The sequence below is a fragment of the Bicyclus anynana genome, chromosome 5 (genome assembly GCF_947172395.1).
Source record: "Bicyclus anynana chromosome 5, ilBicAnyn1.1, whole genome shotgun sequence".
Taxonomy (NCBI): domain Eukaryota; kingdom Metazoa; phylum Arthropoda; class Insecta; order Lepidoptera; family Nymphalidae; genus Bicyclus; species Bicyclus anynana.
This window is the reverse complement of record NC_069087.1, coordinates 10590182-10607589: the sequence shown is the minus strand read 5'-3', so window position 1 is coordinate 10607589 and position 17408 is coordinate 10590182. Positions and strand designations below refer to the sequence as shown.

Here is a 17408-nt window from a genome sequence, read left to right as displayed (position 1 = left end):
CAATTTTTCTTAAAAATAATACACAGCACTTAAAATTATCGTCATAGTCGTCGTCTAAATATAAATTTACTACTGTATTTTACAATTTTTCTATTGTGTTACTAATGAAATCTAAAACAGGCTTATAAAATAAATGGTTCCTCAACAATTCCTTAATGTGGCGGGGATCACACTTAATTTCGTTTTCTTCCTTTACTAACTCTATCGAACTTGCTAATATTATTCTCTGTATACCAAAAGCTGAACACTTGAAAATTATGTGATTGATATCTGCGTCGTCTTTTTTACAGTACATGCATTTGTTGTCTTTATAAATTTTTAATTTGAATAAATGGCTTGGCACTAAACAGTGACCAAACCTTAGTCGGTTTATTATTGATATGAATTTTCTTGAATCCCAACTCATTTTGTAATACCATGGCTGCACCGGTATTTCATTTTGTATCTCTGCGTACCAACATCCTTTACTTTTACTAGTTTCTTTCCAAAGTTCATGCCAAAGCAACTTCTGTCTCTTCTTTACTTCATGATAAAAGTCTGTAAATGGAGTTTTGATATTGTCTGAACAATCTTCATTAAACAATCCTTGTCTTGCTACAGAATCAACCAGTTCATTGCCCGCTATACCTCTGTGGGAGGGTACCCAGACAAATTCTACGTTCATTCCAGTTTTTCTTATGTCTAGTAATACATTTTTAATTTGAAAAATAATGTATGAAGACTTATAACTAAAATTGAAATTGTTAATAGCTAAAAGAACACTTTTTGAATCTGTTACTATAATACAATTATTTACACTATGTAAAATTTCCTCTTTTATATAAGAAATTGCTTTTAAAATTGCAAAAGATTCCGCAGTAAAAATACTACATCGAGAATTTAACTTAAACGCTTTACTACATTTTTTTTGTGGATCATAGAAAGCAGCACTTACTAAGTGCTGATTTTTAGATCCATCTGTATATAACTTATAATAATATTTACAATTTTTATCAATAAACATAAGCAAGTCTATGTTTGACGTAATATTCAACAAATGAATTTTATTTGTCATAATCAAGCTCTCAAAGGAGCAAGAGTACATGGGCCAGGCGTTACTAACATTTATGTTAGTGGCAATATTATGCATATATGTCATAATAATAGATATGGTAGGTTGTTTACCTGCCAAAAGTGAATTTGCGGTCGCTTGTAAAGATTCAGTTGTAGATTTAGTTACAGTTAGTAGACTATTTGGAAGCAAAAGTTTGTTCACTATTGAAGAGCTCGATGATAGAGCTTTCAAACAAAATCTTTCAGCTAAATATATACGTCTTACAATTAAAGGAGGAATACAAGTCTCTACTTCCATTGAATTAACAGGTGTAGAGCGCATAGCCCCACTTATTATGCGCAAGCCAATGTTTTGAATAACATCAAGTTTTTTTAATAATGTGGAATTGGCTTGCATATATGCAAGAAAACTATAATCAAAGTGACTTCTGACCATGCTTTTATATAATAGAGATAGGACTTTAGGATCAGAGCCCCAAAACGTTCCAGTCAAACATCTCAATAAATTAATGCCTTTTAACGCATTTTTGCTAATATAATTAATATGTCTGTCAAATTTTAATTTATTATCGATAATTACACCCAAAAATTTCTTTTGATTTACAAATGGAATATCTGTACCATTATATTTGATGTTATTCCCCACTGGGCTGCCAAAAATCATACATGAACTTTTGGAAGTATTGATATTTAATTTTAACAAATTTTTATAATAAAACTGCAACTGGAACAGTGCAGAATTAATAGTATTTTTAGCTATTTCTATATTTCTATTTACACTATACATTAACAAGTCATCCGCAAATTGTAAAATTTTAACATCTCCTAATAAAAAATTTTCAATTTGTGAGGTGTATAAATTATACAAAATTGGTGACAATGCTGAACCTTGCATAAGACCTTTACTAGTTTGGTTTATCCCATGGAGTATATTATTGTACTTAACATAAAACTGTCTATTATTAAAAAAATTTGAAAGCCATTTTAACATTTTTCCAGGGATACCAATTTCATAAAGACAATTGATGAGCTGGTTTAAGTCCACATTATCATAAGCCCCCTCTATATCCAAAAATATACATACTGCTGTGGATCTAGACAATTGACAATTCTTCATATCATACATAAATGAAGTTATACTCTCTGCTGCGCTTTTACCTCTACGGAAACCATATTGAAAACCTGGTAATAAATTATTAGTTTCTACAAAATAGTCCAATCTTAGTTTAAGCATTACTTCAAACAATTTCCCTATGCAAGAAGTCAGTGATATAGGTCTGTAAGAATTGCAATCGTCTTCAGGTTTATCTTGTTTCAAAATTGGTATTATACATTGAATCTTCCAACTCTCTGGAATACATTGAGAAAGCCATAACTTGTTAAAAATATTAAGTAAAGCTATTTGACCTGATTTATGTAACTTTTTAAACATTATATAAGGAATGTCATCTAATCCTGGTGCAGATTCCTTTCTTGATTGAAGTGCTATATTGAATTCTGCATAGGTGAATGGATTTAGTAGCCACATGGAATTCTCATTGTCATTGTTGTATTCAAAAACAGAGTTGATTAAGTTTGTGTTATTATTATTCTGTTTAAGTTTTGAGATGAAATTTGGAATCCATACATCATTTTTAAGTTTTGGTTGGGTATTTATTCGTTTAAATCTTTTCATATAATTCCATATATAAGTTATAGGAGTGTATCTATTAAATGATGAACAAAGTTTATTCCAACTATCTTTCTTTGCTTTTTTAATGATTATTTTTTTAAGTGCATCTATTTTTTTATAATTTATATAATTTACCATTAACCCTACTCGCCTATATAATTGTAAAGCCTCTTTGGAATTTTTAACTGCTTCAGCACAATTTTCATCCCACCAAGGAGCGGGAGCTTTAATAGTTCTTGGACCCTCAAATTTAACCAGCGGAATACATTCTTTTTTTAAAATGTTCAAAATTTCACAAAATTTGTCATATGACTGTAAAGGATCTAGTTCATTAAATGTGATATACTCAAAATACTCCTTGGATTTCTTAAAATATTTATCCCAATCTGCTTTATTATATAAAAATTTCTCTACTTTATCATTGACAGAATATTTAGATGGAATTAAGTTAATTTTTGTGAATGTGGGATAGTGGTAACTACCCAAAGTGTCTACACCTACTGTCCATTCACATAACGGAGCGAGCACTGGGCTCACTCCAGTTATGTCAATAGCAGAACTATTTGCATATGGTCTCTGAAGTGTAGTAGACCTACCAGAATTTAATATGCACAGATCCTGTTCATCAAAAATATCAAATAGGCTTCTACCCCTTGAATTTGTACTATGGCAACCAAAAGAAATATGATGTGCATTAAAGTCTCCTGCTACTAAACAGGGCTTTGGTATATCACTGATGATACTTTTAAGTCTATTGATTTTACATTTATTTTTATTTTTAGGTGGACAATAAACACAAAGTATTGATAAGTCACCAACATTGGTTTCTAAAGAAATTGCTATGGATTGAACATCTTCATAAAATTTTGTTTTCAAAAGTTTATATTTAAATGTATTTCTTAATAAAATACCTACGCCACCATGTTCATTCTTTGCATTTTTTCCAACAAAGTTATAGCCTGGGATTTTTACAAGATTACTAGAGTTTTTAAGCCAGGTTTCATTTAATAATAAAATATCAATATTTTCCTGTGTTAAAAATGTTTTTACTAAGGGTTTTTTATTATTAATACTCTGAATGTTATGTTGAACAATAATGAGCTTTGAAGCCATTAAACTTTATTCAAATGTTTCAAAAATGCTTCTTTAATTTTACTTGTGCTTTTAATGTCATTTGAGTTTCCTATAGTAACTAATGTATTAATTATTGCTGATAATATTTTTTTATTATTAATGATATTTGAATAAGAAATATCTAAATTTTCTTGTGTGTCTAGTTTAGATTGGTGGAATTTTTGCTGTATTTGTTGAGGCTTCGGGAGAGTAGGAAAATTAACACTATTAATTTCAATTACCTTAGCATAAGATTGTTTATTTTTTTCTAATCTCGCTGCCTTTATAGGGCAAGTTTTGGATATGGCTAAGTGAGCTCCACCACAATTACTGCACTTCAATGTATCAGCCGTGCATGCTTTGTAGTGGTGTTCACCAGCACAGCGTGAACAGACCTGTATATTTTTGCATATTTTCCCATAGTGATTAAATCTCATACACTTGAAACATTGCATTAGCGGAGGAATATATGTATAGACCTTATAACGCCAATTGTCTAAATATATATATTGTGGTAAAGTTGTTCCTGCAAAAATTACACTAATAGTTGACAAAGGAACAACATCGTCTACAACCTTTTTCATGAATCGTCTTACACCAATAATCTCACACTCTGAAGAAAGTTTATTAAATAGTTCATGGTTACTGGACTCTTTAGGAATAAACCTGACAACCCCCACCCTCTCCACAGAAGATGCCGGGATGAAGGCACGAAGATTGTAAACTGTTAGGCATTCATGTTTGAGAAAATCATTGGCTGCTATCGCTTGTTTGAATACTAACATTATTTTGTTAGCATTAATGCGCCTGCTCTCATAGATACCTTTTACTTGTTTAAAGTATTTGGACACAACTAATGGGTTTTTGTTCCCCAATTTAATTTCCGCCTCACTGCTTTCCACAAACACTGGGAATTCCGCGTTAGTGCTATTATCCGTGTAGGCTCTGCTATAACCTGCCTTTATATAGGGTTTGTATTTTACACTATCGTCCTCAGCAGACTTTTGAACTTTACGTTTTTTTCTGTCCAGCCTTTCGTGGGCATCGCCATCACTGTCTGACGGCATTTTGCTGGATTTAATTTACATATGAACACTTTATTTCACACGTATATTACTAAAAAACTTTTAAATTAAAATTTTCAATTTTAAAAGCGCGCTTCTCGATTCCCGCCAAAAATCCTGCCGAATTTACAAATTATTGCAACCATAAACAAATAACCAAAGACTCCAAACCACAGAACACTAATACTCCTAACCTAAGACTATGAGTATATTATCCTTAGATACATACATATTATCACTACGTTCTAAAGAGGTGGAACCATAGAGTACAAGGTGGAATTTACCCTTTGGTAGAACTCAGGAACAAAACCGTAAGGCCTAGTTCGGACTGCTTTAGCATTTCAGTCGAGTTCGAACAATTTTTGGGTTTACCGCCCAAAAATAGCAGTACAGACTACTCTATTATTTTAGTCGAATACGAACAATGACGTCAGTTTCAGTCTTTGACTATTTCCTAATTCAGTCTACTTTTCGAATGTTGGCTATAGACGGATCATTAGACCATGCAAAATTCCTCTATCTACGATGCAAAAGCATTATTGTTTAAGATTCACATGTCTGCAAACACTACAGATCATCAGTCAGCAACCAACAGAGGCAGCACATACCCAGTAAATTAATTTACTATTTGCAGCACATATACACATGATTACACAGGGTACATTTTGAGTTTATTGATGGTGACGGCAGGACTTTCTTTGTACTCTGTGCTGTCAACGTCAAGTGTCAAAGTCAATGTGTTTAAAGTCAAAGCATGATCAAATTCAAAATTTCAAAATCAAAATTCAAAAATTTCAAGATGTTGTGATTGCTGTACAATGAAGTATGAATAAAGATGTGAATTGATATTCTTAAATAAATGCTATCAGGTTGAAAAGTTTATAGTACAAAGTAATATATTAATAAATTATTGCGCGCCGTATTATGTTTGAGTGAAATATGGAGGAAAGACATTGCGAATGGGAATCTGCAAAAGGTGCAAGAGAACCTATAAAATCCTTAGAGGTTGGTTATTTGTATTCATGTATTTAAATTAAGTACTGCTAAGTTTCACATTAACCCACCATTTATCCAGTTTGTCTAATGAATAATCCTTAATTCTCCTAAGACATGTTTATTTGCTAGTGTAAGCTGAATCTTTGGATGTGGGCATGTTTTACGGGACATCAAGTGATGAACACTGATTTAAGTTTTCTGTATGATGAATTGTTCCTTTCAAATACTACAGTCTATCTGCCAGTTTCTTCATCGTAAGGAGCAGTCAAAGTAACGTCATAAAGCAAAAGTGACGGTCTTAAACACGGAAAAATAAAGTCTTCTTTACTACTTACTACTTTTACTGTTACTTTAGCTTTACCTGAAGAAACTGGCTGTGAATCTGCCGTAAACATATTTTTATGCTAAAATTATACTGTTTGAAAAATGAACTCTGTATTGTGTTAGTGCATACAAGGCACAATTTTATAATTAAACTGCCTTCAAAGAGAAAAATTTAAGCTTCATGCAACACATGGCTGTATCATGTTACACTTAATTCACTGACACAAATGCAATAACATTACAATCTGACTCTATTGTATTATAAAATAATTATTACAATCAATTTTCACAGGACAAATGGAAACTTGTTCCATCATTTCTTCAGATAAAAGGATTGGTGAAGCAACACATTGATTCCTTCAACTACTTTATTAATGTTGAAATCAAGAAGATTGTTCAGGCAAATGAGAAAGTGTTCTGTGACTCAGATCCTCTGTTTTACATCAAATATTTAAATGCATATGTGGGCACACCAGATTTGGAAGAAGGTTTCAATCTTACTAAACCAACCACTCCTCATGAGTGCAGACTCCGGGACATGACATACTCTGCACCAATCACAGTGGACATTGAATATATCAGAGGCAATCAAAGGGTTATTAAAAATAAACAGTTAATTGGAAGGTAGCCAAATCTTTTAATCTGTTTTGAAAATAATCTCTACTATAACTAAAATACTAATTTATCAGTCATGAATCAGATTTAGTGTTGTATTTAGTTTTCTGTAACGACGTACCCCTAGACTGACTGCTATGGTAGACTGCTAATTTGGAAGGGCTACAAGTTACCCATACCTGTGATAGTTAGTACATAGCATTATACAATAAATTTAAATTGCTTACTGGTACATTGTTGATGGTAGGATGGTAACTAGCTACAATCAAAGCCTTCCATAGCAGTCTTGAGCCAATTTTGAAATTAATATATCCTAAATGCTTTTGTAATAAAAAGTAATACAAAACAAGATATATACTCAGAATACAGGAAACTCCAAAATATGTGATCACACATATAAATTTAGCAGTTGAAATTGACTATTTTTTGGTGTAATTTCACAAAAAAAAGATTAATTTATGGAATTTTTGGACAATGCATGCTTTATAATGATGGCTGAACATGGGTTCTGGTGTTTTCTACTTTCTGGGGATATATATACTCAGAGGCACAATTATCCGCCTGTTTTAATAATTTCGTGTCATATTAAAGTGGGCGGATAATTGTGCTTCTGAGTATAATATCTTAAAATGTATAAAATTTTGTAGGATGCCTCTTATGCTCCGATCTTCAAATTGTGTTTTGACAAACAAGTCAGATTTTGAACTAGCCCAATTAAATGAATGCCCTCACGATCCTGGTGGTTATTTTATTATTAGAGGTAATTAATTATACATTTTTACAGTTAATTTATTTCAAATATATAAACTTGTCAATTTATTTGACAAACAGTTACATTAATTTGTTTAGTTTGAAGTAAACATAGAAAGAAAATCAGGTATTTTACCTAGAAAATTAAATTAATTTTTATATTAAAAATATTGATTTATTAAAATTATTAGTTAAAGAAATGACAACAAAATAGCAACTAGCCTAAAAAAATAAATTTAATCAAAGTTGTGAATGACCATTACAAAAATTTCTTGAATTCATTTTATTTTTATTGTTAAAATAAGAGTTGTGTAGAAATAAATTGAAACAATATTTTAGATAAAATTTAATAACTTTTGTAGGTCAGGAAAAAGTAATTTTAATTCAGGAGCAACTGTCAAGAAACCGAATGATTGTGGATGAATTCAAAGGAGCCATACAGTGCCAAGTTACAAGTTCCACACATGAAAAGAAGACCAGAACAAATGTCATTGTGAAAAATGGAAAATATGTTCTTAGGCACAATGCATTATCAGATGTATGTATATTATTTGTGATTATTAATTCTGAATTAGTAAATCTGTGGTAGCCCGAAGGTAGAATAGATAGGCGGAACAACTCTCTAAGGGCGTCTCCTCTGAGACTCAATCCTTGGCTTAAAGGGCTGTTCTGGAAAGGTGGCCTGAGTGTATGAATCCGGGCGCCCCAGAGATCGTGAGGTAGTCGTCATCCAGGTGATGTCAGATACCGTGGCCATCACCACTGTTTAGGTTGTGTTTGTGTTTTCTAGGTTTTTCCTGACTTGGAATCATTGTCGGTTGTTATGTCATCGTCAGGATCGTATAGGACGTTTTTTGGGTGTCTAGATCTACAATCGGCGTTAGAATCGGAGTGTAATTGCAAGCCTCTACCATTAGCTGGTTTGTGTGGGTGGCAGCTCTCTCAAAATAAGTTTTCGAGAGCAGAATATATGAAATATTGGGCTACTATTAAAAGGCGAAAGTGTTTATGTTAGTGTGCTCCTTTGCGCTGCGGCTAATGAACCGATTTCGCTGAAATTTGGAATGGAAATAGATTACACTCTGGATTAACACATAGGCTACTTTTCATCCCGAAAAATCCATGATTCCCGCGAGATTTGTGAAAACTGAATTCCACGCGGACGACGACGGGCATGCGCTAGTAGTGTATATTTTGGAAACTCTTAATAATGGATTTCACAAAAAGTCATTAATCCTATTATCTTATGAATGAATATTCTATTATATTTACAACAATTTTCCCTTACATATCAATATTTGAAGAAGCTTATGTTAGTTTAAACTTGGGTAATGAGTTCTTACCTTTTAAGTATTTCAATATTTATAAATCATTCCAGGATATACCAATAGCAGTTGCGTTTAAGGCAATGGGTATTTGCAGTGACCAAGAAATAATGTTGCTTGTTGGCACTGAGGACGCAGTTGTAAAGAATATGGCCCCTTGCCTAATGGATTGTCATAATTTGAAGATTTTCACCCAAAACCAAGCACTCACTTACATTGGGGCTAAGCTGAAAGTTAAACGGTAAGTGATTACTGAAACCCATCTGTTTTTTGGATAAAAACTATGTTAAAAATGAATTGCAAATAGATTGCCTAAAAAATCCTGGCTAAACTATTATTTAATGATAGTTTGGCTAGGAATTTTTACAAAGACTGACTGAGCTTAAAGTGCATTTATATAATAATACTTATAACGATACGAACGATAATTCCGTGCATCAAATTACTATTGTTGCAAATGACTGACATAGTGATCTATTAACGCACAGCCCAAACCACAAAACGGACCGGGCTGAAATTTGGCATGCAGGTAGATGTTATGACGTAGGCATCCGCTAAGAAAGGATTTTGATCAATTCTACCCCCAAGGGGATAAAATAGAGGATGAAAGTTTGTATGAAACTTTATTAATTTTTTGATTCTGCAATTTGGCTGAAATTTGGAAGGAAAAAAATAGATTTTACCCTAACACATAGGTTACTTTCCATCCTGGAAAAATCTATGGTTCCTGCGGGATTTGTGAAAAATTGAGAAAAGTCGCAGGCGTCCGCTAGTTAGTAAATAAATAAATATTTAAAGGTTTCAGACGTCTAACGCTAAGTTCCGAACCCCTGTTGACGAGGCGCGGGATCTTTTAGCGACCACTATCCTCGCTCACGTACCTGTGGAAAATTACAACTTTTACGTCAAGGCCATCTACTTGGCCATTATGGTGAAGAGAGTAATAGAAGCCCAAAACAATAAAGCTAATATAGACGATCCTGATTACTACGGTAACAAGAGATTGGAGTTGGCTGGCTCCCTGTTGGCTCTGATGTTTGAAGATTTATTCAAAAGATTCAATTGGGAATTGAAGTCGATAGCTGATAAAATAATACCAAAAGTGAAAGCGGCACCGTTTGACGTTGTGAAGCATATGAGACCGGACTTGATCGCCAATGGACTATTTACCGCCATCTCCAGCGTAAGCAATTACATCATTATTATTAACTAACGGACGCTAACGACTTCGTCCGCGTGAAAGTCCCTACCCTACTCCTACCCCACCCCTACCCCTACGCTACTCCTAACCCTACCCTACCCATTAAGGCTGCACACGCGACGGAAGCTTAAAAATGGAGTAACTTTTACCCTTTTCCCAACATTTCTCTTCACTGCTCTGCTCCTATTGATCGTATCGTGATGAAAAGTATACTATAACCTGGCCAGGAGTATGAAGAATAATTGTACCAAGTTTCATTAAATTCCGGCGAGTAGTTTTTGTTTCTATAGCGAACATACAGCCAGACACAAAAATTTTACTGATTGCATTTTTGGCATCAGTATCGATCACTAATCACCTCCTGATAGTTATTTTGGAAATAAATATATTTCAGTACAGAATTGATCTCTTTACAGATTTATTATAAGTATAGATATAGATAAAAAACTGGTCAGAAATTATTGTCATATAATAACAATCCCATCTTTTAGAATATTGAATCTGTTAGGTACCTATATTTTATCTCAACACATCATTTAGAAACGGCTACTAAAGCTGTTTCATAAGGTGCGAACTCCAATAAAGCTATACTGTTTATGGGACATATTATTATCATTCCTTGTATTTTTAGGGAAACTGGACAATCAAAAGATTCAAAATGGAAAGGCATGGCGTCACACAAGTTCTGAGTCGTCTAAGTTACATATCCGCTCTGGGTATGATGACTAGAGTAAATTCGCAGTTCGAAAAGACTAGAAAAGTGTCTGGGCCTCGCTCCTTGCAGCCGTCGCAGTGGGGAATGCTCTGTCCCTCCGATACTCCTGAAGGAGAAGCCTGCGGTCTCGTTAAGAACTTGGCACTCATGACACACATAACCACGGAAAGTTCTGAAAAGCCAATTGCAAGGTTGGCTTGTAATGCCGGGGTGGAGGATGTCAGAATATTGGGCGGCGAAGAAATAAACCATCCTGCTGTTTATATGGTGTTCCTTAATGGTGAGTTTTAACTACAGAATTGAGGAATTAATTTTCGATTAATATTTACTCGTCAGCACAGTCATTCATAAAATTGTAGGTACATTCACATTCCACGTCATTTGCCCCATTATAATAGTAGTCAAAGCAAACAAATAACTTTTTCACTATTCTTGCTCAAAAACACTGTGGAGTGGTAATATACCACTCCACACAGGGGATAAACAAGCATTTCAGCCTCTAGGGAATAAAGTAATATTGTTTTTTTTTAAATTTTTGTCTGTTACGATTACTAGCCTACTATAAAACGATAAAGGTTTAATTCGTAAATAGTTTTATCATACTAAAATAATGACCTCTATAAAACGAAGGAGGTTTTATTAGTAAATAGGATCATAAGTGGGTACGATAGAGCCCTGTAAACTCGGTTTCTATTTAGCGGCTCTCGCCTTACGGTTCGTGTCCTAAAAATACCTCGTATATAATGGGTCTTTTTAGCCCCTTGTATACCAATGTACTATTACTTGACCTGGGACCTTTGGGACATTACAAATTACAATAAATGAAACTTTTGTCTTACCTGCTACTGCGAACGTATCACCATCCTCTGTACAGATTAGAGTGAATTTAAATGGACGTGGACATAGACGGACTGTCAATATACCAATGTATTCGTACATGTGCTTAATGACATCTAATTTTCTAATCCTTTACTCCTGATTATTGTAAAATTCGTGTATATTTAGTATTGGCTTTTATAAATTTAGTTCACCATTTTCAGGTAACATACTAGGTGTAACCAAGCATTACAAGAAATTAATTAAAATATTCAGAATGTTTCGCCGTCGGGGATTCATATCAGCCTTTGTGTCCATCTATCCGAACCACAACCAGAGGACTGTATACATCTGCAGCGACGGCGGCAGGCTTTGCCGCCCGTACATTATCGTGGAGAAGGGATCGCCACTGGTGCAGCAATCTCACATCAACGAGCTGAATAGAGGCATCAGGAAGTTCCAAGATTTTCTAGCAGATGGTCTGATTGAATATTTAGACGTGAACGAGGAAAACGACAGCCATATAGCGACACTTGAGGCTGAGATAGACCCTTATGTGACGACGCATCTCGAAATAGCGCCCTTCACAATTTTGGGTGTTTGTGCAGGATTGGTGCCATATCCCCACCATAACCAGAGTCCGAGAAATACGTATCAGTGTGCTATGGGCAAACAGGCTATGGGTATGTATTTTACGGTTTGTTTTTGAGCGTTTTTTTTAGGTTTTCATTTTTTTTTCCTTTATGCGTACCTCATTGCTAAGTCTTTTATAGTGTAGTTGTGTCAGTCGATGTCTTTGGTAGGTTGTATTGCGAACCCAGGACCTCCGTCTTGTAAATCCACCTTTCATACTACTTCAAAAATATTAGTATAGATTACGACAATTTTTTATATTTTTAATTCCAGGCACTATTGGTTACAACCAAAAGAATAGAATAGACACATTGATGTATAACTTGGTTTACCCTCAGTGTCCAATGGTTAAAACCAAAACCATAGAGCTAACAAATTTCGACAAGTTGCCAGCGGGTCAGAACGCAACGGTCGCTGTGATGAGCTATAGCGGATATGACATCGAGGACGCTTTGATTTTAAACAGAGCATCCATTGATCGGGGTTACGGAAGATGTTTAGTATACAAAAGTGCTAAAACTACTATGAAACGGTACAGCAATCAGACCACGGACAGGATCCTGGGTCCTTCTAGAGATGGCAACACAGGAAAGGTGATCAAAGCGCACGAAGTGTTAGATACAGACGGTATAGCCGCCCCCGGGGAAATGGTAGAGAATCGACAAGTGCTGGTAAACAAGCAGATGCCGCCAGCGACGTTAAACCCAATCGGTCAAGGGCAACCGCAACATATAGATTATAAAGATGTACCAATAACGTACAAAGGTCCAGTTGAATCTTACATCGAGAAAGTGATGGTCTCATCGAATTCGGAAGACGCGTTTCTGATCAAAATTCTGTTACGTCAGACCAGAGTTCCCGAGATCGGCGACAAATTCAGTTCCCGGCACGGTCAGAAAGGCGTGACCGGTCTAATCGTCCAGCAGGAAGACATGCCGTTCAACGACCGCGGTATTTGTCCGGATATGATCATGAACCCGCACGGGTTTCCGTCGAGAATGACGGTTGGGAAAACTATCGAGCTACTGGCGGGCAAAGCAGGACTGATGGAAGGCAAATTTCATTATGGTAAATCCTAAAAAAAAAATTTACTAGCGGACGCCCGCGACTTCGTCCGCGTAAAAATTGATGTAAACTTCTCTACCTCTACCTTACCCTGCTCGTAAACCTACCCAACCCTATCCTACCCTACCCTACCCCTACCTTACTCCTACCCTACCGCTAATGCTTACCCTTCCTTCCCCCCACCTTACCCTACCCTAACCCTACCCGTAACCTATCCAAACCCTATCCTACCCTACCCCTAATCTACCCCTACCCTACCCCTACCTTACTCCGACCCTACCGCTAACCCTAACCCTTCCCTACCCCTACCTTATCCCTACCCTAACCCTATCCTACCCGTACCCTACCCCTACCCTACCCCTATCCTACTCTTCCCCTACCCTATACGTTCCATATCCTTCCCCTACCTCTACCTTGCCCCTACCCTACACTACCCCTACCTTATCCGTACCCTACCCTACCCCACCCTACACTTTCCCTAAATTACCCCTACCCTACCTCTATCCTACCCCTTCCCTACCTCTATCCTATCCCTACCCTCAGCAAAATTGGTCCAGCCTTTTGTGCGTGGTGCAATGACCAAAAGACTATAATTTCCCAAGCGACTTCTATGCTAATACTATAAAGAAGTAAAGTTTGTGTGGTTGTCGGGGGTAATCTCTGGATCTACTGGACCGATTTGGAAAATTCTTTTACCAATAGAAAGCTACATTATTTGCGAGTGTCATAGGCTATGTTTGGTCCTCATATTCATACGGGAACGGGAACCACGTAATTGAAACCGCGGGGCGTCATTTAGCGGCATTTCTGCGACTTTCAGAAATTTTGTATTATCTCCGAAACTATATAACTAATTAACATACTGTAAAGGGCAAATCTTATCTCTATAATATCCTTGTGATTATAAAATAATTTATTTTGATAAGGATTTAAGTTTAGTTGTGTAAATAATGACGTAAACCTTAGTTTAAAATTTAAATAATTTATTAAAGTACTAAAGGTACTATATCTGCTAAAATATAAAAGATAGATATATGGTGTCGCGGACTTTTTTGTAGAACTTTTAAAGGTTCAAAAAGCCTCCATACATTTATTTCAGTTATGCGCAATGGTTGAGGCAGCGCATGCGATTAAGTAAGTTTTTCGGTCTGACCTGTAAGAGAAAACCCGCGATATCTCAGTAGTTATATATGATAGAAATATAAAATATAGCCTATAGCACTCCCCGATAACGTAGCATTCTACTGGTGAAAGAATTTTTAAAATCGGTTCAGTAGTTCCGAAGATTACCCCATTTCAAAAAATTGTTACAAACTTACAAACTTACAAACTTACAAACTTTACCTCTTTATAATATTAGTATAGATTAAAATTCATATCATGACCGGTTTTAATAAAGCGAACGCTCGCGATTAGATATCCAAGAATTAGTTTATTTGAAAGTATTTCTCGTATTCGTACATTAAAGTCTGTCTTATTTACTTTTCCTTAGATATTAACAAAAAAAAGATTTAAAAAATCATCCACAAAAACTGTTGCAAGATGCAAGCTATAAATCATTAATCAAATCAAAAATTTAATGATTGATTGAATGATTGTTTTACTATTACTATAGGTCCAGGCCTCCTTTTAATTAAATGAATTTTATTTATTTACTAGCGAAAGCCCGTGACTTCGTCCGCCCTTAGACCTCTTTAATCCAACCCTTACCTATAAAAATGCAGTAACTTCTCCCGTTTTCCCAACATTTCCCTTCACTGCTCTGCTCCTATTGATCGTATCGCGATGAAAAATTTACTATAACCTGCCCAGGAGTATGAAAAATAATAGTACCAAGTTTCGTTAAAATCCGTCGAGTAGTTTTTGTTTCTACAACGAACATACAGACAGATAGACAAAAGTTTTACTGATTACATTTTTGGCATCAGTATCGATCACTAATCACCCCCTGATAGTTATTTTGGAAATATATTTCATGTCCAGAATTGACCTCTCTACAGATTTATTATAAGTAGGTTTATATAAATCCTTGACAGGCACGGCATTCGGCGGTTCCAAAGTTCGGGACGTGTGTAGAGAGTTGGAGAAGCACGGCTACAACTACCACGGGAAGGACATATTCTACTCGGGGCTGACGGGCGAGCCGCTGGAGGCGTACATCTACTCGGGGCCCGTGTACTACCAGAAGCTGAAGCACATGGTGCAGGACAAGATGCACGCGCGCGCGCGCGGCCCGCGGGCCGTGCTCACGCGGCAGCCCACGGAGGGCCGCTCGCGCGACGGCGGCCTGCGCCTCGGGGAGATGGAACGGGATTGTCTCATCGGTTATGGGGCCAGGTACATTTTGGTCATTACCTAACCTCTTTTGTCATCCTAGCTTATCGATGCTATCCTAGCCTAGAAAAGTGTAATCAGGCGAGACGAACGGACGTTGAGAGGAACTAAAGCAGTTTAACTTCAGTAGTGTAGTCTAAAACACACTCGTTTTTTAGGGTCCCGAACGTACGTAGTACACAAACAGAACTTTTATAATTTGTAATGAGATGCCGTTTAGCAATATAGAGGGCTTGCGTCTCGTTTGCGGTGACTTTTTCTGCACTTAGACCTGCTTAATCCGGCCCTATAGCAAAATCCGTTTTAAGCGGACTAAATACTACAAGCGGATTTCGATATTTCGTGATTTTGAGCGAAAGGTCACTCACCTTCCGCTTTTATAGAACCCATAACAACCCATATTCGGCTCACTGTTGAACACGAGTCTCCTTTCAGGATGAGATGGTTTAGATCCAGGTCTACCACGCAGACCCAATGCGGATTGGCAGACTTCACACACTCAAAGAATTAAGAAAATTCTCAGGCATGCAAGGTTTCCGCACGATGTTTTCCATCATCTCTTTTCTTTCCATCAACTGAAAAGTTGGAGGTGCATGCCCCGGGCCGGATAAACCTACGCCCTCCGAATCGAAGCCAGAGGTCATATCCACTGGGCTATCACGTCTCTAATGATGAGATGTCCTGCAATACTTAGTGTATATGTATAAATTCGTCAGCATGCTGCTGATGGAGCGGCTGATGCTGGCGTCGGACGTGTTCAGCGCGGACATCTGCGGCGCGTGCGGGCGGCTGGCGAGCCGCGCGTGGTGCCACGCGTGCCGCTCGTCCGCCGCCGTCTCCGCCGTGGAGATGCCCTACGCCTGCAAGCTGCTGTTCCAGGAGCTCGCCGCCATGAACATCGTGCCCCGGCTTACACTTAAGAAATGTTGTGACACTTAACCCTTTATGTACTAATTAATACTTTTCATAAGCATAGATTTCAATAAAAAAACAACCAAAAAAGCATATTATTTTTTTTCGTATACCATACAAATCATAATAACGAGAGATCAACCATAGAAATGGCGTGGACTGACATGAAACAACCAGTGGGCACTGCATACCCTCATTCATCATCATTAACAACCCATATTCGACTCACTGTTAAGCGAGTCTTCTCTCAGATTGAGAGGGGTTAGGCTAATAGTCCACCACATTCACCAAATGCAGGTTGGCAAACTTTACACACATACAAAATTAAGAAAATTCTCAGGACCCCTCACGATGTATTTCCGTCACGTAACTGAAAAGTTGGGAGGTCCATGCCCCGGACCGGATTCGAACATACGCCCTCCGATTTTAAATCAGAGGTAATATCCACTGGACTATCACTGTTGTTAGCAAGGCTCTAGGGACCCATTATGAAACTGTATTGGAAGAGGAATTTTCCTTGATCTACAATTTGTACATATAGTGCTTACTTACCCTGGTTAAAAACCTTGTGAACACCACTGGTAACAACTATGATGTATACCCAGCAAATGTAAAAAAAAGTGTTAAGTCTATCAGTATACAATATAAAACGCTTTGCATTAAGACACTTGTTTTTTTTTTATATAAGTACCTATTTTTTTTACTTACCTATGAAATGGACATGCATGAACCAAAAACCTTTCAGCTTTTATAAATAGGTCTAACCATGACTGACTCTCGTTGTATAATATGCTTCATATTTCAAAAGTAGGTACTACAG

General features: G+C 36.4%; 1 protein-coding gene across 1 annotated transcript; it reads left to right on the top strand.

Annotated features, from left to right (window-relative positions):
• The first annotated feature begins 5632 nt into the window (after positions 1–5632).
• On the top strand, positions 5633–17213 carry LOC112052960 (DNA-directed RNA polymerase III subunit RPC2). Its single transcript, XM_024092214.2, has 11 exons — positions 5633–5907; positions 6515–6846; positions 7485–7597; positions 7950–8125; positions 8966–9153; positions 9711–10095; positions 10745–11108; positions 11869–12327; positions 12551–13345; positions 15379–15679; positions 16393–17213. Exons 1-11 carry the CDS (start codon positions 5842–5844, stop codon positions 16613–16615), a joined length of 3402 nt encoding a protein of 1133 aa, XP_023947982.1. The 5' UTR covers positions 5633–5841; the 3' UTR covers positions 16616–17213.
• Positions 17214–17408: the final 195 nt, after the last annotated feature.

Coding starts and splice junctions, on each gene's coding strand:
- LOC112052960 (XM_024092214.2), top strand. CDS start 5,842: ATGGAGGAAAGACATTGCGAATGGGAATCTGCAAAAGGTGCAAGAGAA. Junction 5,908..6,514: donor AACCTATAAAATCCTTAGAG/GTTGGTTATTTG, acceptor CAATTTTCACAG/GACAAATGGAAACTTGTTCC. Junction 6,847..7,484: donor AATAAACAGTTAATTGGAAG/GTAGCCAAATCT, acceptor AAAATTTTGTAG/GATGCCTCTTATGCTCCGAT.